This window comes from Amblyomma americanum, chromosome 6, assembly GCF_052857255.1.
Source record: "Amblyomma americanum isolate KBUSLIRL-KWMA chromosome 6, ASM5285725v1, whole genome shotgun sequence".
NCBI classification, from domain to species: Eukaryota; Metazoa; Arthropoda; class Arachnida; order Ixodida; family Ixodidae; genus Amblyomma; species Amblyomma americanum.
In genome coordinates, this window is record NC_135502.1 from 21,824,385 (window position 1) to 21,849,193 (window position 24,809).

Below are 24,809 nucleotides of genomic sequence, written 5' to 3' on the forward strand. Positions count from 1 at the left end.
GATGCAACTGCACGGAAATGTGCATAGTGATCAAAGTGCCTAGTTGGTGCTGTCTATTATGGCACATTTCGATCTAAAGTGTTTTACTGAGCAACCACGTCATAATTGCTGACTGTGCGTTGAATCTCGCGAACCAAACCTTACTGTTCCTGACGCGAGGCGGAATTATACAAATTGAGGTCAAGAACTAGGCATTTTATTGTGGTGCACACGGAGAGCACAATGCCTGCGGTCGGCAACCTTCGGCAGCATGAGGAAATAATGTCTTGTTTACTAAACGGATTGCGTTTAAAATCAGTTATCTTGGCCGACAATCTCAAGAAAATTTTTAATCATTTGTGCATTCACTGCAAAGAGCGATAAAAACGACCTGTTTTCAAATTCTTCTGACAAAATTAGCCGCTTTGCTCTACACTGCATATTTTCGTCATCCCGTGGCATTCAAAGAAAGGTAGACAGACTGAGAAGTTCGGTACTGCATCATTCAAAATATGTATAAAGTCCCACTTTTCTGATGAAAAGCAGCTTTATCGCCATCTGAATTCGAGCCAGGGATAGAAGAGACGACGATATATTCTATGCCACGCACGATGATATATCTTCGTAGTTTTTACACCGACTTTGCGAATTTTATGAAATTTCGCCGAAGTTATTATGGTCAGGCAACCTGAGGGTTTCGTATGCTAACACTCTGGGAGCGCTGCTGATGGGACTTCGATAACATTTCGTGACTTGCTTAGCTGCGCGGATTTACTGCACAGAAAACGGAGTAAGGTATTGAGGGCTATCGGCGATAGCAGTCGAAGAACTTGACAGTGCGCTGTTATGCGCCAGGAGAAAAAATATGCTTACTATGTATACGCCAACATCAGTGCCGAAAAGAGCTATAGTCTTCATTCTAGTACACTACGTGGAAGGGACTAGGCTGGGCAAGGGCTTCTCAGCTGCTATCGAACAAAAGTGACTTTGTGTAAAAATATTTATTGATTTTTTCTACACATTCATGTACAAATATGTATCGTTTATACAAAGGTATCTATCACATAAAGCCATGACACATGAAAGGTGCAGTGCTCGCAACAAACGAGCGCGCTTAAGTACAAGATTTCATTGTTTCGCCAAATTGAATGCGTGAAGCATATCTAGATATACAACGTCATTATGTATACACAACTACTCCGATGAAATAAGCAAAGGTCTGTTTGCCGCATGACCGCTGTACAGTAGCGATCAATTTGAAGGTGATCGCTCGAGCGGCGACCGAAACAAATAGCAGCGCCACGTTACGTCATCACCTTCCATGGCGAGGGAAACATCAATGTAGCTTCGCTCTCCTTTCGCTGTTCCTTGAGCAGCTGTCACCCCCCTTGTAGCAAGTCGCAGCTTTTCGTTGTTTTTTTACGCGTCTACTGGCAGTGGTGAGACACCACGTGTCGTATTCTTCTGTATACTGTGGGAGTCGACGCAATCAGTCGAAAGGTAATCGTGCGAGCGTCAACCCATGCTAGAAATACCAGCCTTGCGCAGCATTTTTCTTTTTCCCTTTCAGGGATGAAATTACGCTAGCTTCCGTTGCCCTCAGGCTCTTCTACAAAGAGCGGGCTCTCTTAGCATTAACGTTGATGCCGGAGTTCTCATTTTTCTTAATTCCTCCTTTGCACAGCAGACTGTCGCACCTATTATCTGTGCGCGGTCAGTGAATGTTAGAGCTCTCCGGGCGTTCGAAATTATTAACGCAAAAAAATATATGGGTGATCCGCAGAAAATTACGGCGACGGCGGCAGCGTCCAGAAAAAAGTGGCACCAAAACCATTAAAGGTAGTATATCATAGGATGGAAAAGGTGCTTTCTCTATCCTGCTGTTTAGGTGGGCCCCTAATCTTCACTTTACCTGCACACCTGAATTTTCGGTAGCAAAACAGTGAATGGAGAAAAATCAAGGAAGTGAAGGCGCGGTCTCTTCTTTGTCACTTTTCTTAGTGGGATGTACCTGAATGGTGCGGGGGGGGGGGGGGGGGGGGGGGGTCGATAACTGACTACTTATAATTGAGATTGCTTAAGTCAACCGATTAAAAATCAGTTACTGAACGTCATTAACAGCACGAAAGTACTCAAAAGTGCCCCCTAGCTGTACCGGTGCCCTTCACTATGCAATTTCTCCATCCTTTTCTTCACTCCCCTCTATACCCCTTCCCCCATGGCCCAGTTGAGGTGTCCTCCAAAACGAGGGTGACATTTACTGCACGTTCCTTTTACGGTAATTACAATAATATACTACTGTCAACTGTTCCGGTGTTTAACACTGCCGTTCGTTTCTAACCTTTTCCTGCAGTCGCAAAAGTGTATATTAAAAAGTCAAAAAGAGCTAAGGCATAACATTGGTGAATATTTTAACACTGCGAAAAAGAATTTCTCTCTGCACGCTGCACTTTTAAAAACAACATGCAATCTAAGGTCTGTCGATACTGCCCGCTTCAGAAACGTATCAACCTGCCTTCAATACTTGATAGGGTCTCCTCCTTGCCTTCGGAGCTCTTGTGGGCAACGACGTGTATAGCGACTCTACAATAGCCGGGTCTCCACGAATGAGATTCCACTTAGCTTCTTCTACTTGGCACAATGTTTCTGGAACCCTGTGTCCGGATGCACGCGAGCCAGATTAGCTTTCGTATTTCCCTAAATGTCCTCAATTATATTCAATTCAGGACACCGCGGCGATGTTTTTTATTTATTTTTCTATGAATAACCAGTCCGGCGCATGTGGGCTCTATAAGAGAGTGACAGTGTTATGGAAACCTGTGAGAACAGAAAAACAGAGCCCGGTTATACCAATAACAATTAAAAAAGGATATACAAAAAGATAAAGCGAAGCCCAAACAATATTTTTGGTAATATGATAGCAGTTCTTGATTGAGCAGCCAAAGGGCAAGGGAAGATATCATAATTCTGACTTTGTGCAGTAAAAATGTGCCACAAAAATATGTTCTCTTAAAGATTCGTCACCCTTCGCGAGATAACCTTCAAATTCATTCAGATCACCTTATCATGTTTTGCACACAGGTGTCATTGTTAGTCGAGACATGCAGCAACGATGGGCACACATGATTGCCAGGAAAGGGAAACAAACGCAGAAAAGACGTCTGGTGACGGTTGTAGCCCGGAAGGGCCTACGAGGGGAACAAGACAGAGCAGTCTTTATCTTTGCAGTTCCGAAATCGGTCGCTGTGCAGCTTGAAAGGCGAGCCGGTCGATGTTCGCGCGATCACCTTCAAATTGATCGCGACTGTACTTCCGGAAAAGTAATTATTTGATCTTGACGCAACACAAAAATCAGCATGTTTACATGGTGTGTATTTAAACTCCGCGTAAAGCATTCACTATATGAAATGTATTTCGTCTCAGGGCATTTTAAATATGTAGGTCTGGGTTCCACATGTAGCCACAATGAAGATCGCATTTTTAGGCAACATTTCTTGTGTAGGCTAGCAGAAGTCTCTCCGTAATAGAGGGTGCAAAGTTACCTGTTCATGCCTCCTGCGCAGCAGGCAACAATATGGTGCAAACTTGCGGCCCCATCGCCCCTTGCTTATTATTGGCACAACTGCCCCTTTGCCTCCCCTGTGTACATGCTTGATTTCTTGTGCAGGGCGTCATATTGATGCAGGAGGCATTATTTGCATATAAACACAATACACAAAAGTCACAGAGGTCCTCCGTGACATACGTTTGCACAGTTAAGCATTGAAACTGTAAAGTATAGGGCGTGTCTGCTATCTTTCCCGAAAGCAAAAACTTAATTTCTTCACCTGCATTTTCTCGCTATTGAATAGGTGGGCACAATAGTCCTGTAGGGCACCAAGCCAGCAGAAATAAGGCAGGGATACAGTAAAATAAACTCTCGCTCTGCATGTACATTTAGTCTACAGTAATGAAACAATGTGACCATTTTTCATATTTATGTAACATGGGCAAAAGAAGCATGTAGGCAAAAATACCATAACTAAAAAAATTCATGGGAGACAAAAAATTCTGAAACTTCAAAAAATTTGTTCAGCGAAACATCTGCAACCCCGTGTTACTACCAGTAAAAAAGAAACCTTTTGGCCAGCGCCAAAGGTTCTCCTGCGCTACAACAAATTATGCAAATGCAGGATGCTCTTTTGCTCAAGAGCTGACTAGTCAACTTTTCTTCGCTCCTTGTCATAGCATTGTCAAGAGATAGCCACTACTCATAAGAATGGCAAGTGGCCATCGCTAGGTTATTTAGCTGCTTTGGTTGCAAGAAAATCAGATAACGTGGTCAAGAAGCTTTAAAAAAATACAACATTTAAAAACAACAAACAGGGGAGCATTTACAGCATTCTGAATCAGATACTGAAACGGCGTTAGCTTTAAACGAAAGCCCAAAGCACCAAATGCGTTCGGCACACTATCACAATATCCAATAAATCCTAGCAAATATCCAGCCAGACCGTAAGGGATACCTTTTCTGCCGAAGAACAAATTGTGCAAGATCAAGGTCTCTATCTCGCCCTGCATTGACTACATTAACAGTATGTAAAACCTGCCATGTAAAGCTCCAACACTGCTGGGAAGCATACAAGAAGTGGCTCAGATAATATTCTCCGCCTAGCAAGCTCGATGCGCTGCGAACTCGTCAGCGGATGTTTTTGAATCATGTACACCCTCGAATAACCATGCGAGGGAACATTACAGGACAGCAGCGCCTAGTAAGCTCGACGGATAACCATTTAAGTTACGGCCGTTCTTTCCCTACGTTGCCGGCAATGCATGGCACTTCAAGCAACCGGCAGCGATCACTGAACCGGTCAGCTTACATGTTTTTCGCCCGAACAGAATTTATTCGCACATCAGGTAGCTTTCCTGATATGGATGACCTCTTTCATTCTTTCGTTTTCTCTGCACCTTCAGCAGTACGCGAGGAGCAATTGCTCTCGTTGCAACATTTTCAGCTGCAAATAAAATGGTCTTAACTTCTGTGTTTATTTAAATCTTTGTGTTAACTTCTCTCCACTTCCAGTGATTTTTGTGGTTTGTGCTCTTTCATAATAAGCAATAATAAGGAAAGATGTCATGTCCAAATGCTGATTTCACTTTTTAATGATAGGATTTTTGTATATTTCCTTCGAGCAGACGTTACGCCTTCCATATTCAGTGCAGCAGCCATAGCGCAAAAGTCACTCATATACTACACAGACATACCCAGTGCCCTTACTTCTTGAGCCATACGCCAAATGGCATTTTGATTTCACACGTGTCTTATGCTGCCGTGTTGATAACCAGGAAGTGAAATCTCCCATAATCAGAACTCTCAAACAACCGCAGTCACAAAGCATAAAAAGATGATAAAAGAGGTGAGAAAGTACTGCTGCTGGAAACCCTGGTGATTGCACTCGGAATGACTTCACAAAAAGTATGACAGCGACTTGTGTAATGGAGCCCGCTTTAGGCACAATGGGCACAAAGTGATGAAGTTGGCAGGTGAAACAAACCCTAACAAAACATCCACTGCAAAAAGTCCTCACGTAGTGCAGTTCAGATGCGGTTCACCACGCAAAAGTTCCTTCAGTTTGTCTCTTCAGGCAACATTTAGAGCTGGCACACCCAGGTGTATGTTGTGAACGATCATATGTTGAGCTTGTCCTCGTATATAGCAATCACACACATGATTCCAACACCGGCCAGCACTCCGATGTTCTTAACGAGGAACATCTTGAAAGGGCTTTTCCCTCTGTACTGCTTGAGCTCAGGCAACTGCAAGTCAAAAACGAGAAGAAACAAGTTTTCAAGCAACTTCAGTTAGCATATCTACAGTCTGAAAAAAAAAAAAATCTGAAGAGGTTGGTAACAAATTCCTTCTACTTCTACTAATGGCAAGTTATTGAAGTTCTAGGAACTCTGTCTTGCAGGCTACGAACGCGCAGCATCGGTTTGTTTTACTCGGAAACTCAAACTTAATTTTGTGGGCTTCACACGCACACAGCCCGGCACACAACCCCTTACACGCCTTTTTCTAGTGCAACCAGATGAACCCGCATACGGCGCGAGTCCGGCATGTTCTTCGTTGAGTGCCATCAGCACGCCCATGATCGCGTTGCTTAGACGAGGTAAGCGCGCCATTGGGAAGGTGGGTGCAAGCGTTATTAGTGCTCGGTCAAAGTGCCCGTTGGTATCGTGACTTCAGAGGTCTCAGCCGGGTACTGGGGTGTTTACGGACCGTGCCTGGCTGGGAAAGCTCACTCTCTCCCGGCCTTGTAGGGGTGATCTGCCGGCGGCTAACACCCGACTCAGAGTCTGAAGCGGTATCTGGCGTGTCTGCATTTCTGCGGCCCCTTCACTGCATCGCGCTGAACGACGGTTAGCGCAGTGTTGTTTTATAAAACGACCCACCGGGAAACCATCTTAGTTTAAGGTTTAATTGCACGCATTGTGTTCCTTATTCATTTGGTGCAATAAATATTCCGCACTTCTATCGTTTTTTTTTATAATAAACTGCACATCGTTTGTCGGCTCACAAAAGTCGCAATAAAAAAAGCGTTTTATTCCTTGCTTGCGGTGTGTCCCTGGTCAGATGGTTCCATGGCTCACGAACTCTCTTAATTAGGAGGGCGTCGCCTTTAAATCTAAGTACCCTGTGTAAGTTTTAACTGTACTCGGCGGCGCATTTCAAGCTTTAGACAGTCTGGACAGCCTTAAAAATATGACACACTTTAGCGATCATAAAGATTGAGAAAAACCAAACGTCCTCCTCTTCCACTGCCCACATGGCAAGCATAGCTGGCGTAGCAGCTTTTCAAAACCATTGATCGTGTGCTCACCATGTCAACAAGTGCGACATAGAGGAAGATGCCCGCCGTGACGGTCAGGATCCAGTCTCTGGCAGCCACTTCTTCGCCCAGCAGGAATCCCGCGTAGAGCCCGCCGAAAGCCGCCAATGCAGACAGGAAGTTGAGAAGCAGTGCCCGACGGTAGCCCAGGCCGGTGGAGATGAGCACCACGAAGTCGCCTGCGAAAACCGCAGTCGCAGCGTCACACAGATAGCTTCGCACGATTTGATAGGCAGTGGTGCTTTAATTATTGCCAGCGGTACGTGTAAGCACTGTAGACGTCGACTGCAGGTGCGAATAGGGAATTACGCCCCTTTACTTTCACACTGGCCCCGCTTTGATCGTCAGGGAGTGTCTGAAGGAAGCACTCGACGAAAGTAACTCATTGTGACCCGCACGGAGAAGAGTTGCTGTGTGGTCTTCTTACCAAACTCGTGCGGAAGCTCGTGGCAAAAAACTGCCAGCGAGGTAGACAGGCCACTCTTCAGGCCCGAAGAAAAAGCAGCGCCGATCGCCAGGCCATCAGCGACGTTGTGGATGGCGCCGCCAATGATCACCATTGTGGCCAGCGTAGACATGCCTGCAGGCAATATGTTGACGTTAGCATACCCCTTACGCCTGTTTTAGAATTTAAAACTAAGAATTTGGGGACAATTATTTGAGTGTCACTTTTCCGCGTACTTAGTTTATTTCTAAAAACCTAGCAGGTTGTATATTGCAATAGCTTTTCCAAAGAGCAGTAGGCAAATTATGTGAAGAGGCAGCATACGGTGTGACAGAAACAGCGCTCCATAAAAACATGCCTGCAAACTGCGAAGAAACGTAATATAAAGTGCGATACTCACCACAGCACAGAGTTCTTGACTTGAGCACTGGGCCTTGCGTGCTTTCATCTACCGCTAGTGAAGGCGTGCTTGAACAGTGGGCCTGTACAAGTCAATAGTAAGAACTATTACGGCACAGCAACGCTGAAACGCTTTTTCATGCCAATTTCAACAAACGTTTGACGCAGTGACCAGGTATGTACCATGCATAACCTGCCCCTCCTGACGGGGTTCAGTGCGACGACATAAGAAAGCGCGAAGAAATCTGCATTATAGCTAGATCTCACTGTTAGGGAGTTTTTTTTTTCGTTATTTTCCTTCAGAGCAACGGAGCCGCATGCCACCACACACCTCGCCCACATTCACGAGAACAAGAGGTGTCCTACCTCCAGACCCGCAGCGGAACAACCCTCTGCATTTTTGATGGCCTCAGAACGGGCAATGGCTCCGATGACTGGGACCTTATTCGGCAACCACGGAGACAACCCCTTCAGCAGAGCCATCTCGGCGAACAATGTGGAAGGGACCGAGGTGCTGCCTTTGGAAGACAGGAGCAGGGTCTTGGTGGGGCCCGCGGTTCCACGGGCGCTGTCGCACTACGCTGACACACGCTATAGTTCCCCGCATGGCTAAGGGTCTTCGGAAGTCGAACCTCTAATATTTCTACCGTTGTTTAAAGAGACAAACAAAAAACTGTTCTCTTTGCATACTCAGTACAACGCGCCCTATTAGCGTCAATTGTGTCGCCATGTTCAAAATGCCTTTAGCGCGTATGCTTAGCAGTTAACTACTAGGGCGAGCGCACGGGCTAATGGCAACCACTAATGGATAATGCGTCCGCTCAACGTGTAACCAAGCGGTCGACTGCTGAGGGAGCAATCATGCATGCGAGATTTGTAATTTTTTGCCAGATTCATAACAAATTCCTCGTCGTCACCTCGTCGTATTACATTCGTCATGAGCCAGCATTTGGGCATTGGCCAATAAAACTCGCAAAATTTGCGCTGGGCAACTGTGCACAGCGTTTCAGTACCTACTCTACAAATCCGTCTTCTGAAGCACGAGAGCAACTCAGGGTTCTGATCGTAATGCCAGTATCTAAACATGTTCGTACGTTATTTCTCAGTCAAACTTAACGAGAGATCTTTGTGAAGTGACTGAGCCCGTGCGCTGACCAGTGACAGTACTCAATAAAGAAAGATTTAGCCAAAGAAAGACGCCGATGTCACTTGAAAACAGGCTTCAAAAACTTGGTCTGTGCCTTTAAAAAGCTGGGCACACCGACAAATTGCTCATGAATCGGTCAACCAGAGCAGCACGGGCTGCTTAGTCTAGGATTCCGCACTGTTAAAGAGAGAAAGATCATTTAAAGCATATTCAAGATTCAGCTCTTTCAATTACCTCCGTCCCACGCCTCATACAACTGTGAGAGGCCATCTTCATACTAAGACAAAACAATTTGGTTTTTTTCTACTAAGCGTAACTGTTGTAGCCCCAAGAGCAGCACAATATTGAAGTATAATTACAGTCATGATGTTCTTGACAGCATCGCTGCGACACCATACATATATTCCAGCATTAGCAGGCGAGAGAATCCAGCGAATCCAATGAGCGTGTAGAGGCCGCCAAGCTAAAGAAAATTTTCTGGGAGGAGAGCCTTACTTTACTTACTGGTTGAAACGGGAGAAGCGGACGGTTGTGATAACGAAAAAGCCGCTTGTTCTGTCCCGATAGATAATGAAAAATCCATTGGAAAAATCTCCCCAGACAATTGTAGAATCTCGCCTCATAATTTTCAGCCGATATAAAGCCTCTTGCAGGACATTTTCAGTATTCTCGTACTTTGTACATCACACAGTAAATGGACACACTGAACGTCCCTTCGGAGAAGATTTGAAATCATGGTGGCTTCTTTCAATCTTTAAGGCTCCACGCGAGTTTTAAAAATTCAGCACAAGTCATCGTAAATGTACCGGGTAATAACCCTGTAGAGACAGCAAGAAGTAATCGTAAATGCCTGAAGTGAGCAAGAATGACGAAGTTCAGCCTCAGACATACGAGCATGTTAATTACTCACATTATGCAAGGCGCACCAAAAAAACAGATTTAGAACACGTGACAATCGCTTTTTCGCCACATTTCCTTTTGCGTTACTTGGAAGCGCGACGACAGACGCCAGAAAAATGATCGTGATATGTTATTAAAATAAGTAGACTGGGCAACCACAAAGTAACATTATGTCGGGTTTCTCCTTCTTTCCGCTCTTACGCATGAATCTATCATGCAGAATTTTTTTTTTCGAGAACTTGCCATGTAGTCACTTGCGCTCTCGCAATAGGAACTTAGCGCCAGAATCATATTCGTGTTCTGCAATCCTAATAACCTGCACTACTCAAATACATTGCTATTTTCTAGATATGGGACCTCATCGAAGTAACCAAACAATTTAAGAACCGAAGGAGCGATGTTGAATATTACTTGAAGTTTTTCAGGCTACTGAATCAGCAATTACGCTCAGTTAATTGCAGTGACTGCGATGTTTCTTGCACCCGTGTCGTTCATGTGGATCAACAGGTATTTACCAGTTCGATGCTGGACTCTGTCTTAGATGAAACTTTAGTCGTGTGAAGGTCCTCGGGGATGTTTTTAGGAAGATGACTATGTCCGTGACCATCACTCTGAAAGAAATTGGGAAAATAATCAGGAAGCACTGCGTGAGAGTTGGTGCCCCTAGACTAAGTAGCGAAGTTCAACAATGTTGCAAATGAAGTCTCAATTTTCTCTTTAAATTTTCTGCGAGCCCAAGTACCATGCTTGAAAAGTGAAGCACAAAGAGCGACAATAGCTTGAGCGAGGGGACGATGCTATGCCATGGAAGCTCACTTTCTCCGCCGTATGAAGTACTGCGATGTTTAGCATACCTCGATCCGCTTCCGCGCTCCGCCACTGCGCACGAGCAGATCGGTTCCTACGTTGCCGGCAGCGCGAACCTGGCCGGCACTTAGCTCGCCCTCAGGGCGATCTGCTCACGCTCAGTGGCTCACCTCAGAAGCGGACTGTGGTAGCGGCTGAGCATCGCGCAATTCGAAACCTTGCAATTATCCCAATTTACTGGCAGAAGTGTTAGCTTTGACTGCGGTGAGCCCCCATAGCACGGTACTGTCAATGTTCGCCTTTGCAATTGCAGGTGGCAATCACGTGAACCCACTAACGTCTGGCGCATTGTCTACACTCCTGCTTAGCATGTTTCTGTGAACCGTTCACACGTTTTCGGGGACAGAATAAGGGCCGGGACAATCATTAGCTTGCAAGTACCTCTTCGCCGCCAAAGATGGCGCTCAGGGCCTCGAAGATGAAGAGGCCGTAAATGGCTCCGATAAGACCGAGCTGCTTCCACATGTACTCGGGAACCAAGCTCTCGTGATCGTGTGAGTGCGAGTGGCCCCCTTCTCCGTGGCCTTCGTCGTGGCTGTGAAGACCGAGGACCTGGAATAAACAAACAAAACCCCTTTGTTTCTTGCGGAACACTTCTGTGAATATGGGCCACCGCTCGCCTCAAACCCCAGCAAGAGAGAGGGCGGGAAAGGGAAACGACAGCCGCAAATTCTATCCGCAACCTTCAAGGCCATATAACTTCGCTTAAATATGAATCATTTCCTTTTTCATCTGGATCCATAGATTTCCCCATAATGGACAAAGAATCATCTGCTTTTGTGCTGGAGTCTGCGGCTTCCTGGGTACTGCGGCACATATCTAAGCAATGTTTCATCACTTCAGTATTCGCCACAGCCTTAGCTATACGTTATCGTGGTAGGCAACAACACGATAATCACGCTTCTTTTGCAGCTGGGCGCAACGGGTAAACAAAATATGCTGCCTTCTGGTTGCCATTTCTGACCAACGAAGCGCGTGTGTTCGCTAGACGTAGTAAAGAAACCAGAAGGGGCAGCCTTTAATGCACCTCGCTTGCGCAGAAAACATTGTGTCATGCCATTTGCTACATGAGAACTTAAGTGGTCCCCTTGTATTCACAATGCAAAATATTTCTCTGCTGTACACGTGCCATGTAAATGTCAATTCTGTTCGCAATGCACAAACTATCGCTATCATCGTAATTCTCGCTGCTGTCTCTGTGTTGAAACTTAACCTGCCAAAGCGCTAAAAATTTCTTCTTGCGCAACGAAGCATTCTTCAAACACTTTAACAGCATGCAGAATTTGAAAGATGCGCCCTGAGTTTTGCGAGTGGTGTGGCGTCGCGAGGTGCCGGGACACGTTGCGACATCTAGCGGTGATCGCCCAAAACACATCTTTTTTTTTTCTAGCAAATGCTCAGCTATGATGCTCAAAGCTCTGGGCGGGCGTAACTTTCCATATAATCTGGGCAAAACATCCCTACTCTGTTAGTTTCAGTCGGAAGTAGTTACCAATTCCATTTCTTGGGGATGAAGCTGCGAACGCAACCTTCACGCCTTCTATCGCGCAAAACAGAAGCGGAATTTTCAAACGAAGTTCCAGCGCACGTCGCGTCGCGTACAACCTCGGTAATAAAAATCCCACGATCGGTAGCGAGCAAAGAGCAAGATTGCATCCACTCCTACGGCCAACGATTTGACTGTTGCAGGGACAAATCCACGGCCTGCAGTGGATACACTTAAGACGGACGTAGCATGAAGGCGCCTCTCAGAGCTCACGAGACTAAGATCCAAATTTCACTTTTTGTACTGCTATTCAGTTGTTACATCACGCCAACTTGTAAACATAATCCGTCGAAGATTCCATTCATTATCCTCAATCATAAGCGATGATAAGCAACCGGTAACAGAAATTTACGAGTACACATCAGATAAAATGAACTCAAGCAACTAGGTTACACATTTTTTCCGTGGACAAAAAAAAAGGGGGGGGGGGGGGAGGCGGCCGTTTTGTGAAGGGCTCCGGAACTTTCGACCAACTGGGGTTCTTTAACGTGCACTTACATCGCACAGTACACGGGCATATAGAATTTCGCCTCTATCGAAATCCGTTCGCCGCAGCAGGGACCGAACCCGCGTCTTTCGGGTCAGCAGCCGAGCGCTATAACGACTAAAGCCACCGTGGCGGTTTTATCTTATTTTTGCGTATATAATCTGCGTTAATCAGCCTGCTGGCAGGGAGAATTCAGCGGGCAGAAAAGTGGCGAAGGTAAGCGTTTTGCCTTGAGCCTACGTCGCCTTCATCGCATTCTCCGGGACAGTGAAATGATCCAGAACAGGTGCTCGTTTATCATTGAGGCAGAGCACAAGCGGCGCCCACCTGTGGTATGAGGTGCAGGAAGGCGTCCCCAGTCATGGTGCCGAACGAGAGGCCGATGAAGCCCATCATGATGTAGTAGTAAGCGTGTCGCGCCAGGCACGGCAGCAGCAGCACGCCCATCAGCGAACACAAGCTGATAATGAACACGGACAGCGTCCCGTAGCCGTACACTGCGCCCAAATTACGCCTTCATTATAAAGCGCGCAGCACACAGCCGACAGACCCACGTCAAGCGCGGACGCAAGGCGCAAGAGCAATCTACAGATTAAAGCAAGAAAAATGGCGCGAAAGATGGGACAACAAAGAAGCGACAGACACAAAGCTGTGCCTTCTTTCTTGTTTGTGCCGCCTTTCGCGCCGTTTTTTTTTTTGCTTTAGTCATCGCCCAACTATTATTAGTCATTTCTTTATTCCCTGTAAGTGACAATTCCCGCGTTGCTCTTCAAACACAAGGCGCTTTGTGCCAGACTCCAGCGCTTCGGAACTCGACACGGTTGCATTAGGCAAAGCCCGCAACTGCTGAAAGCGATGCTTCCTACCTACTGAATTTTTGAATGATAGATTCAACTTTTTTTCTTAGCATCCCCCCCGCCCCGCCCCCCTTCCCACTGTTTTGAATATTTCAAGGCAATCTATTTTAAAGTAATAATCGCTGACTAATTAAACGAACACAAAAATTGCAAGAAACGTAGACATCAATATGCATTATAACTATGAGTTGAACTTAGTAACAACACAGCAGCTCTTAATTTCGCACTATGCCTAATATTTCAAAACCTATAAGCGAGCTCTGACGGCCGAAATTTCAACTCACGCTCAGCTGTCGACGGCCTCTGCGTTTCCCGGGCACTGTGAAGGCAGACGTCACTGACAGCCTGCTGGATGAGCGCTGGACACAGATGAAAGAACTCGTGTCTGCTGATGGTACCGTTTCCCGAAAAACCGAATTGCCGGATCAGCTCGCGGGGCGTCCAGCACTGTGGGCGACGTGAAAGCGCTCTAAAAAATTCTGCACGAGGAAGTCACATGGCACTGTACAGCATCGCCTTTAACAAAGCTTCTCCTGTGATGGTAGGTTTCGAACTGTGAATCAACGCGTAAAATATCAGCCACAGTGCATGGCAGCTGAGTGCTCTGAGCGTCCGTTGTGGGCTCCCTGTGACTACGTAAGAAAGATGGCTGCTTCTGATATCATTGACAATACTGGTAGTGTAAGCATAGTGAGGAGACATTATGGATAATTCTGTCCCTGCAGAAGCAGCAGTGTATTTCTTTTTCTGCAGGCCACACAAGCTGACAAGGCAAGAATGTTTCCTTCGGGCATCACTGTACTGTTTTTCGTACTTTAGACAGTGCGTAATTATTTCGAATTCGCGATTGACCCTCTACCTGCTACATTCGCAATGGAGGTGCTGCCTCTTTTTAGGATAATCAAGCGTTTGCATCGCAATAAACAAAACCAATCTGAAAGCCTCATGCAAACACTACAAATCCAAATAGTTAAGAAACAGTCTCTATAGAGGACGATAATCCCACCGCGCCATAAGCGACCTTACTTTGGAGGCAGAACTGTTGTGGTTGTGGATGTCGTGGTCCGGCACAATTGGTACACTGCGTTTTATCCTTATCAGTTCACGGGCGGGAGGAAGCCGATCCGCTCGTCCTCGAGGCGACTTATTCGTGCCCCGCCGATGGCGGGCATTGTGTTCTTCGTGTTCGTCGTCGTGGTCACTGTGCGCTTCGTGGCTGTAGTGGACAGGCTGCTCACCGAGGTCTCTGTTGGCGGAAGCCATCTGTCCAATTTCAAGGCTTCTGTGCGTATGACTGTCGATTGGAGTGCTGGACTCTGGCGGTGTAGACGTCTGATCTGTTGTGGTACTGTTGATTTTATCTTTGTGGTCGTCATGAGCCGGATGTGGGCGAGGACTATGTTTTCCATGGTTATGTTCATTACTCGCATCGTGATCATCGCCGTGATCATGTTCGTGTTCATGCCCATGCTCGTGCTCATGATGATCGTCGTCACCGTGGTCGTGGTCATGCTCGTGGTTTGGGTTATGGTCGTGGTCATGCTCGTGATGATGATCATGTTCATGGTCATGGTCCTGACCATGGTCGTTGTCGTGGTTGTGATCGTCTTCATGGTCATGGTCATGATCATGATCATGGCCATCATGATCGTGGTCGTCCCCGTGCACGTGCCTGTGTTTGTGACCGTACGCTATTTCTTCGGATGCCAGGCGCAACTTCTTCAGCAGCCTCTCCAGACCTGCATGTTCACCATGAAAACATGTTTCACACTTTTATTGTTCTATTCTGCATTTAAGTGAATAGACTGTGCAGTGTTATCTGAAGAAGGGTCATCAAATGTTGTATGCTAAGTATGGATTATGACCGTGGTAATAATGCGCAAATACATGGAAAGGGGAAAAAATTAACCTTAGCATTTGAGATATTATGCAGTCGTGACCAGGAATTTTTGACTGCTCTCGAGTTAGCATTTGAGATATTTTACAGTCGTTAGCAGGAATTTTTGACTGCTGTCGAGTTAAGTTGTTTTGCCGCCATGTGATGCAGGAAAAGGAACTGGGAGCTGTGTGTCTTTTTTTTCTGTGAAAGAAAAACACGTCGGTACCCAAAGCTCTATCTGAAAACCACTATCTATGCTGCGTAGCGTTAGACCACCTCGCTACGTGTTTTTTAATACAGTGTTTAGAACAATGAAATAATGTTCTATGTGCATGAACTATTCACAAAGCCTTTAGGAACCAGTACGACGCGTACGCGCGAAGAGGCGCATTGGTTTGGCCCTGCAGCGTGAGATGATATAACAGTGCTGCGAAGACATGACCTTTAGACAATTTTACTTTTTCTTTCCATAAGTGCGGCATAAAACAATGAGAGGAGCAGTCTCTGTTCCATTCGAAGCTACTAACAAAAAGTTATACTCTTCAAAACAAGTGTTTTGTTACCAAAAAGCGCTTTAAATTTTCGTCATTTCTATGAACCATTAAAGTTTGAATGATGATGATGGTGATGAAGATGAATTTTTATGGCGCAAGGGCAGCTTTGGCCAAAGAGCGCCACCGCGCAAGGTAGTTTTTCATTTCACAAAGTTGGGTCAAAGACCCATTTCCCAAGCATTTTCACCCTAAGAAGCCGAGCACCAGGCAGGGGAAAGCTCGTACCCATTGTATCACCGGTGGGTACCCGGCGGCACTGGGGATCGAACCCCGCACCTCCCGCATACGAGGCGGATGCTCAAGCCACTAGGCCACTAAAGTTTGAATGGTTTTGGTACAAACATTAGGCGAGACGTCGAGACGCAGTTACTTTAGATGTGTGCAGAAGACAACCTAGAACCTACAACCTGTGGAAAAGCCTAGTCTATTTTCTGTACGATTAGTTACACGAAAAACTGTGGCTTCTCCTATTGGAGAAAATAGACGCCAAAGGCAGCGCTAGCTAGCAGCAGTCCCAAATTCCTGATAACGGGGACATCGAACTTTGAGTGAATATCAAATTAGGGCACACTTCGGCATGGTGTTGGCGTAAAAGATGGCACTAGAGTGCCTCTAAGCAATTGCCCTATATGTAAACGACTTCAAAAGCTGCTTTAGTGATGCAAGAGGTTTTTTCTTTCTCTAGTCATGACGCAAAAAGTATTGTCAGCATGCCAAGTCACTTTTAAGCGGCTCACCAGCCTTTCGCCTGTGATTTTCAAATGCTTTTCATAAACAAATTGCCTACTACATTATCAAGTTAAATTTGCTGGAATCGATTTTTTTATAGATAACTGGAGCAAACTCAATTACACTGTGTTAATTTCTCGCAAACAACCTCAAATTATTAGTGAGCCACCGCGAATATTCAAGTGATGTGTCAGAAGAAAGGGAACTTACCTTGCTGGGTCATCACTTCTGTTGAATTATCACCGAAGCGCTTGAATAAGTCTTCAAGAAAATCAGTTACGGCATCTCCCACTTCTATGCAGCGACCTAAAGAGAAACACATAAAAATAAGTTGCCATTAAAATCACCTGAATCGTGGCATTTCACTGTAGCTTCTTTGGTACTCTACGCGAAAATAAATAGGCTGAACTCCACGACAACCCAAATTCTGCATCAAGAAATAAGATTAAAGTTGCAGAAATTCATGAGTACATAGAAAAAATGGGCTTGAAAACGCAAAAGCATTCGTCGCAGTTCCGTCGAGAGCAGTTTTTTCTAGATTGCTAAGCTGTAGCTGTGACTGTTTATTGTACATCTAGTATGGCGTCCTCATGCAAATTTACGTTAGCGGTGGTTTCCATATAAAAAAAAGTGCAATGCTTGTTCCTGTGGTGAACAATAAACACGAAGTTTTCCGGCAATGTGCAAGCGTACATCGAGATGAAAAGTACATGCACCTGCTTTTAAGGCGACAGAGGTAAAGACAACAGCGATATGACTCCTAAGGTGCACTAGCAGTGATAGAAGGACAAGCATGAAGAAAAAGAAAATTAAATCAGGAACTTCGATACGTAAAAATGTATTTATAATGAATCTAGGTGAATCTGTGTGCTGTGTGATACGAACGTTTAAATGCTTGTACTTATAGACCGTTTTCACGAGTGAGGTGTAAAGCGCCCGCGGCGCAGAGGGCGGAAGGGGGGGGGGGGGGGTTGGGGGGGGGGGTGGCATTCAACACGGCTTCCGAGTTAACCTGGTACAGCTGCATCATTCTGAAAATGCTTCCCTTATATTTTCCCTGAACAAAATTACACTGCAGACGAAAATCTGGCAATACTACCGTCGCCTCACAACGCTTATTACTTAGTAGCAGCGTATGTTCAGTTTCGCAATGGCTTAGAAAAACGACGTGTAATTAGCCACGTGTGCACACGCACAACGCCCCTTGTATGAAATTCTTTTTTTCTTTTTTTGTGTGTGCCAAAAGTTTTGGCCTAGCTTCAAAATTTAGCACGTGGAAACAAGGTCACCTGAAAGCGATACGCACGCACAAGCCAGAGGCATGGCTGTAAAACCACGAGATGGCGTGTATCGCTCTTCGTGTCATGCTCTAAACCGGCAAAATGGGAGGAGGGTTGGTGCCCAGCTCAAATAAAAGGGAAAAAAAAGAAAAAAATCGAATATTTGGGCGAGGGCTACCTCGGGCACTTTCATCTAGTTGCTCTAGCCTCCTTTCTTTAATTGCTTCTTGAATTTTCGCGTGCTATTTCAACACATTTAATTATGAGGTAGGGCATAATGGAAAACTTTGGAGTCATTCAGGCGAAATCATGAGCGTGTACCGATAGCTTACCACATACACGTCCTTAGCCACCATCTAAATGGAGTTGCAGGGGCAAAAATTGCACCCGTGACCTTGGGGGCAATATTCTAACGTCATCGCCACTAAGCTACGCAGCAGGTTTTCTTTGCTTTTCGGCGCCGATTCCGCGAATCAGCGCCTTATACTTTATCTGTTTAAAGCGCAATTTTTTCTCTAGAAAATAAGCTTCTCCCTGCACCTTGCATATCCGCAGCATTACTACGGCCTTTAAAATCAATTACATTAAGCTCAATTTTCCAATAGATCGGACAGCACTAGGGTGGCATAAACGAATGCAGCCGTGTGCCATGCCGTTTTAATAACGTTGCTTCTACAGACAAATGATAATTCCCTGTGCATGTTATGCATTAGCAGGAACCGTTCGAACTGCGAAGCAGAAACATCTGAAAACGCAGTGAATAGAGAAACGCAATGAGCAAGCGCCCATAGGTGCACACCATGGCGAAAATGTGAGAATAGGAAAGGATGGTGCGTGTATGCGCCATGTCTGGAAGCAGTTATTTCGAAACAACCGAGCTGCTGCTTTCAACGGAGTGTGCTACACAGCTGTCAATCCTGGGCGCAAATTCTAAGAAGTTGCAAACGCGGCTTGTCATGACGGGAAATAACGTATACCTTCTACGCATCAAGCCTGCCAGCAGCACCGGTGTGTGATAGTGACTGGTCCATCGACCCCAGAGCCTCCGTGATACCTTTGCAATTTTACACTGCGACGCATTCGGTAATAAATTTTCCGGCCATCCCGCCTAACTTAGCTGGAATTTCTCGCAGCGGCAAGCGCACATATCTAACTGCCTTCTGACAGTTTTCTCAAGCATGAAATAAATGCCAGCTGCTTACAACTGGAAAGGAAACCATATGATAAATCTGCCATATGTATTTCTACTTATACATTGCTCATGACCCTATAGCTATATGCTATAGTGGTCATGACCACCACTATTAACTCCTCCATGTCAGTGGCTAAAACAAAAGGCCCCTTTTATAAAGTTCACTTTCTGCGCAAGTTGTGAATGCCAGTAGGTAAAACAGAAGGCACCTTTCATAAAGTTCATGTTCACACAAACTCTGGTAGTGGTCCATACACTTGTTTTCCAACAAGCTATTCAAGAGTCCCCTGAATGAAATAGCACTGACCCTGTGAAAGGTGCGTAATGACTGCAGTCGCCACCTTTTCGACGTAAATGTCCTCGTTCTTCTCGTATGGCACTAAACTGTTGAGGACATCTTCTGCCGTGAAGCACTGCGAGACAAACAGAAAATACTCAACAACTTGCTCTCATTCTTGTGAAGTGCATGCCTGAAAGTTCGTCGCATTCTCACAACATAAATGCCTCTTTTGAGATCGTACCGTTGTTGCACATGGAAACACTTCGTTTCTCACTGTCTAAAAATGCTAGTTAGGAATGCCCCGGAACATTGCATAAAGTTTGGCTCATTTGTTTCCGTAATCAACCGTACTACGCCATTTTTTCTGGAGTCATATGTAATGCAAGAATACTTTACATCAAGGACACTAATGCCCAGTTAACTTCATGAACATTTTTTTTTCGTACAGGCTTCTCAGCTGTGCTGGTCTACTTCATAGCAGAGCAGCATTGTAAAGCCGAATTGTGAGAGAGATACACATTATAGCATCACGATCACACTATTTACGAAGAAATTAATGTCACACATTTCTTTTTTTTTCCAAAATGACATGTGGCGGAGACTAAAATCATGTGTTTGCAGCCCACTCCCTCACCCATTGCACCCTGCAGCCTCCACTCGACGCACACACGCACGCGCTAGCAGGCACACTCACACCGAAAGTTGTAACCTCCCCAAACTTTTCTTGCGGAGCGTTCTGTAAGCAATATAGAGAGTGGCAACGCGAGTACGAATTTGCCTTTTCAGGCGAAATCTCCTCGAGAATATGCCATCGCTGTTAGATAGCGCAGGGCTACAAAGAACGTGTCAACGTTCCAACGATACGACGGCACCATATAGGTTCAGTCGCATTAACTGCAGTACCGTAATACACTCGCACTCTTCAGTTACAGAGATGAAGCCCACAGCAAATTATCAAGCTAGTTAGAACACTGCTTCACAACACATTTGAGCGAACCTGCATCGACCCCAAGTGCAGCTGAAAAAAATCATACGCAGTCGTGAAAATTCGCCTCGCGAGTGGCACACCTTGCGTCTGCTTGTGGGCACGTACACGGCCTTGACACGTCGCAGGATGTCCTCTAGCCTCGTCAGCCGGCCCGGTGCGGTCAACTGCAGGGCGGCGCGGCATTGCTCGTACGAGCCGCAGCGTCCCACGTGGCACGGGCGCCGCAGGTCCGACAGCCGCTCCAACAGAAGGACGCTGAGCCGCTCCCGCTGCCAGTCCGCCGTCGTTCCATTAGGCACGCTGTCATCGACAATCGGAGCCAAGCTGCCAGGGGACAAACACTGCGACCAGCGCGTAAGTATTAACATCCCGCCTTATTTCCAGTGCAGTGCGAGGCTATCCGCTTGTTTTGCCTCAAAAGCAGTGGTCAGTTTTTCTTGCCTGGATTTCAGAACTACTTGACACGAACACCTATGTACCTGTATGCCTGAGTCCTTTCGATGGCCTACACAAAACGAGCTGCAGAATTGTCGAAGATAGCAAGCGATTTTCAACTAAAATATCTGCTGAAGAGAGCCCGAAGCTCCATTTCCTATTGGATACATCATCATGCATGTGCCGCATGCAAAAGCTGCAAAATGTTTCGACACATTTTATCCCGATTTGCACGCCATCTGTCCAATGACTCGTTTACAAATCTTATATAACAAAACGTTTAATGACATGGACATATTTGCCTAATTGTTGTTTTCGTGCCTGCTTTTAAATCTTTTGAAGTGATGTTTTTGATGTATCTGACCTAGTGTGCGCTCGTTTAGGCCACTTGGCTGTTGAGGCACACTCAAATAAACATATCTATCTATCTATCTATCATAAATTTTTGCCCCAAAATATGTGCAGCCTTCGTCAAAAATATACAGCCCATAGAGTTTGCTCCTTGACCCGCGCACTGTGATTCGTTTTACTTTGCCAGTGTTCCGAACCTCCTTAAAATCATAGAAAATCATGTTCTTACCCCTCCGGATCCTCTAGCACCCCCAAGGAATATACAACAATCCCACTACAGGCCTTATAGCAAACCCCTTTGGCTCCATATTTGTGGCAAAGAGGGTATGTACTCAAAACAAATTTCAGCCCAGGAATGTCACGCATGGCACGCAAGAAATCAACATGCGTTCGGCTGCGTTATCACACCTTATATTAAGTAATCTATTCGACATCATGCTAGGTTCCCGACAAAACGCAGCAGCGAAGTCACTGCATTGATCTTCACACAGCTTGTTTAATTCATGTCAAAACTGATACTGGGAAGACTTTCACATCAGCCACTGTTGGTTCGGTGGCCTTAGAACCTCGTGTGCAAAGTAGGTTCTGGCAGTGCGTGGTCACTTTCGTTGCCTGCCTGCACCACCAGTATACGCCATCAATGTCAATGGCACCGCCCTTGACACCAGAAAAGAACGATATAATGGGAAATTGCCTGAGTCTGCGAAGCTCACCTGGACGCACTCGAAGGCTGAGAGCCCAGAACAGTGGACCCTTTTCTGCAGCCCTCGTGCCAGCCGCTCAGCGCCTCCCAGCGGCTGCTCAGCCGCCGCTACCGCCAGCAGCAGCGGCAGCGCCAGGCACACAGATCCTCCTCGGCACATCGTGGGCTTTGATAAGTGCTACCTTGACACCTGCGGTGATTATACCAAAGTCACTGCTGTTTCAATCCATTTTTCACTTGCAGTCGGATCAATAACTTGATCTGCTTTTGCACTGCACATGAAAAATATTATATCAGTACCTATCAAATAAACCCCTTGTAGGGTTCGGCGCGCTGTCGCATCTTTTTGTACATGTGTTGCGAATATTCCGCGAGAGGGCAGTGACCTAGGCTGCGCGTTCGGTTTTGTTTTATTTTGTTTTGCTTTGGTGCACGCCGTTAGAAGGGGACTCATGTCTTTTTGGTTAGTCTCCCCATTCCTCCTTGCGGTTTCCTTCGCCGCACCGGACGGCGGGGCTATCTGCCGGTCTCGACCTTGGACCCCTGTGCCCTTTGCGAAGGATTGCGAGACCACCTAGGGAGGGGACGAACTCGGGGGTAAGGGAAAACGCTGACATCAGTTCTGAGCTTTCCTATTCGTCAAAACTGATGAGCCGCAGTTAGCAGTTTACTTTTACGTGTGGAAAGGGGCGCGGGCATCTTCGGGGTGCACCCGCGAATGGAGCCGCGCCCGTGTGCTTTTGTCTCTAGCGGCTCCTAGCTGGCAGGCGCTCGGTCTGGCCGAGTGCGGAGGGAGTGACCGTTGAGAGCTGGTGCAAGGCGCGCCAGTTTGACTGTTGGGACGCGGTGTCCCTCGCCTCTGTGCAGGCGGTCGGCTAGGCCGGCCGCGTATAGTTGTGGCCGTATACTGACTTTTGTTTGTACCCATCTGTAAATAGCCTGTATAAAAGTTCGTTTCTCACTAAATCGCTTCGCCTGCAAGTCATATCATCGAGAAGCCTTCAAGCAGTGCATCCAGTTTCTGGAAATCACCGGACCAACACCACCGGCAAACCTTTACTCCCCTATTGCCTTAATTTCTTTTCTTAAGAGGATAAGGAGGAAGGTGTAGAACTACAACTGCAGTCCGAGTCTGTGGGGGTCTTCATCCAGCCCAGCTGCTGCTGGTGGCTAAAAGTGCTTGTGACGGCACTGATGGATGACCGAAATGCCTTCTCAATAACAAATGCAACATACGTACAGCCCGCCGGTGTTCCTGCCGTTCTGAACAATCAGCAATAATTCGGAGGAGACATTCTCAAGTGTGTCTGCAGCTTACACCCATATTTTCTAATAAAAGACAAATATACTTTAGGTGCTTCTAAAAGCGTCCGTACTGATGCACACAGACGCGAAAGGGTTTTGTTCAGTGTCTCCGTTTTTTCTGCGCTGGACGACTTCATAGCTAAGTCGGCTTTCACAGTTAGCCCGAAAACTAAAGCGTTTACCGAGTGTGTGCTTACTCCCAACAAGACGCCGAGATTAAAAGATTAAGCACGTGCGTGCCTGCGCAAAAAGATCCACAGTACAACGGATTCGCATCGTCCACCAAATGGGCATTCATGCACGGCAGATCACGCGTCAAGTGGCATAGTGACTCTCGATCACGTAGCCAGCGCAGCTCGATCCACCGGCCGCGCTGCATTATGACGGGGACTGCTATCACTGAGTCGCGTTTTTGGGGGGATCCGTGGGCCGCAGATTGTGCTCACCCTTACAAAGCTTCGGCGTAAAACTAGTACCAGGCTACTAAAAGAAAGACAACCACTTGCAATGCTTTCGCTGTTCGTGGCAAGCCAGCGCGCGCACCCAGTGGTCTCACCTCGACTGGTTTCGAATGGGAAGCCAGCATTTCCGGACACAACCGGACCGGCTGTCGGGGGATCCTGCTGCACGCCTCCGGGTGAGCGCACATGTAATGGTCACAAAACCTGCGCAAAAAGACAGTTGTCGTTGAACCGTAAGCGGAAAACGTTGGACAGAAATCCACCGTGGAGGTACAAGAAAAATGTCAGACAATCAACACTTATCACTGCAAGTAACACAAGCAGGTATTCTCACCTTACAATGAACACAACGTGGCGCATTCTTAACTTTACAAGAATTAACTATACGGGATGTCTACGTAAGTATTACAATCTCCATTTACCGCGTCCAAATCATAACACTTCATATTTTCTCACCCCTTGTCATCTATGTCGACGCCGTGAGTGCACACAGCGAAGTGAAAATTGTCATTGTCCGCAATGGAAACTAGAAAGAGAGCTATATAGTATACTATGCTCGGCTTTGCAATTGCATTTCTGTGACGTTAAACTGGGGTGGGAGAGTGGGCTTCGGCTAAATACTAATTAAGTTCATATTGAACCCACGATTCAAAGAAGCTTTGATATGCGAGCCAACACAATTACGTGGAGAGCACTGCGGCCTATCGGCTGTTTTCAGAACTAAGCGCAACCACTATACAATTCTTTATCACCAACGTCGCAGCAAGAAAATAAGCGTCTACTACCGAACACACTTGGGCCGTTGGATCAGGACAAGGCTAGGAGTCCTCGTCAACCTACACACGGCCGCTATTGCACTACTAAATGCACTGTAAAATGGTCAAAGCCTTGAAGATGTCACATCGATTGGTTTATTTTAGCTATTCTCGGCCTTAGCTGATATTGATGATTTAGCTGATGACAAAGGATGATTCGTTTTCTTTTTAGTTAATGGCATATCACTCCGTCCAGACGTCCACCTCTTGTTACGACTTTTCTACCTTTATTCTTCTTTTTATGTACCGCCGGTATGTTAATGAAGAAGGTGGTGATAACAAACAGAAATTAAACTGCCCGCCTTTTATAACTGCAATAATTTTCTTTGGCCCGCGCCGAC

At 46.2% G+C, this 24,809-nt stretch overlaps 1 protein-coding gene across 3 annotated transcripts in view; it reads right to left on the reverse strand.

The window, feature by feature from the left end:
• Positions 1–965: 965 nt before the first annotated feature.
• The window catches only part of LOC144136437 (zinc transporter ZIP6-like), a 70,298-nt gene continuing 46,454 nt past the window's right edge, over positions 966–24,809 (reverse strand). For all 3 annotated transcript variants that reach the window (XM_077668751.1, XM_077668753.1, XM_077668752.1), the window contains exons 2-15: positions 23,749–23,857; positions 21,898–22,077; positions 20,479–20,739; positions 19,438–19,543; positions 16,869–16,964; positions 14,523–15,235; positions 13,781–13,943; positions 12,967–13,136; positions 10,988–11,158; positions 10,255–10,350; positions 7,694–7,775; positions 7,276–7,428; positions 6,840–7,027; positions 966–5,775 (exon numbers count right to left, since the gene is read on the reverse strand). In XM_077668751.1, coding sequence (XP_077524877.1) covers positions 5,647–5,775; positions 6,840–7,027; positions 7,276–7,428; positions 7,694–7,775; positions 10,255–10,350; positions 10,988–11,158; positions 12,967–13,136; positions 13,781–13,943; positions 14,523–15,235; positions 16,869–16,964; positions 19,438–19,543; positions 20,479–20,739; positions 21,898–22,047 — 2,478 coding nt within the window. In that variant the 5' untranslated portion in view covers positions 22,048–22,077; positions 23,749–23,857 and the 3' untranslated portion in view covers positions 966–5,646. The remainder of the gene's footprint in view (positions 5,776–6,839; positions 7,028–7,275; positions 7,429–7,693; positions 7,776–10,254; positions 10,351–10,987; positions 11,159–12,966; positions 13,137–13,780; positions 13,944–14,522; positions 15,236–16,868; positions 16,965–19,437; positions 19,544–20,478; positions 20,740–21,897; positions 22,078–23,748; positions 23,858–24,809) is intronic.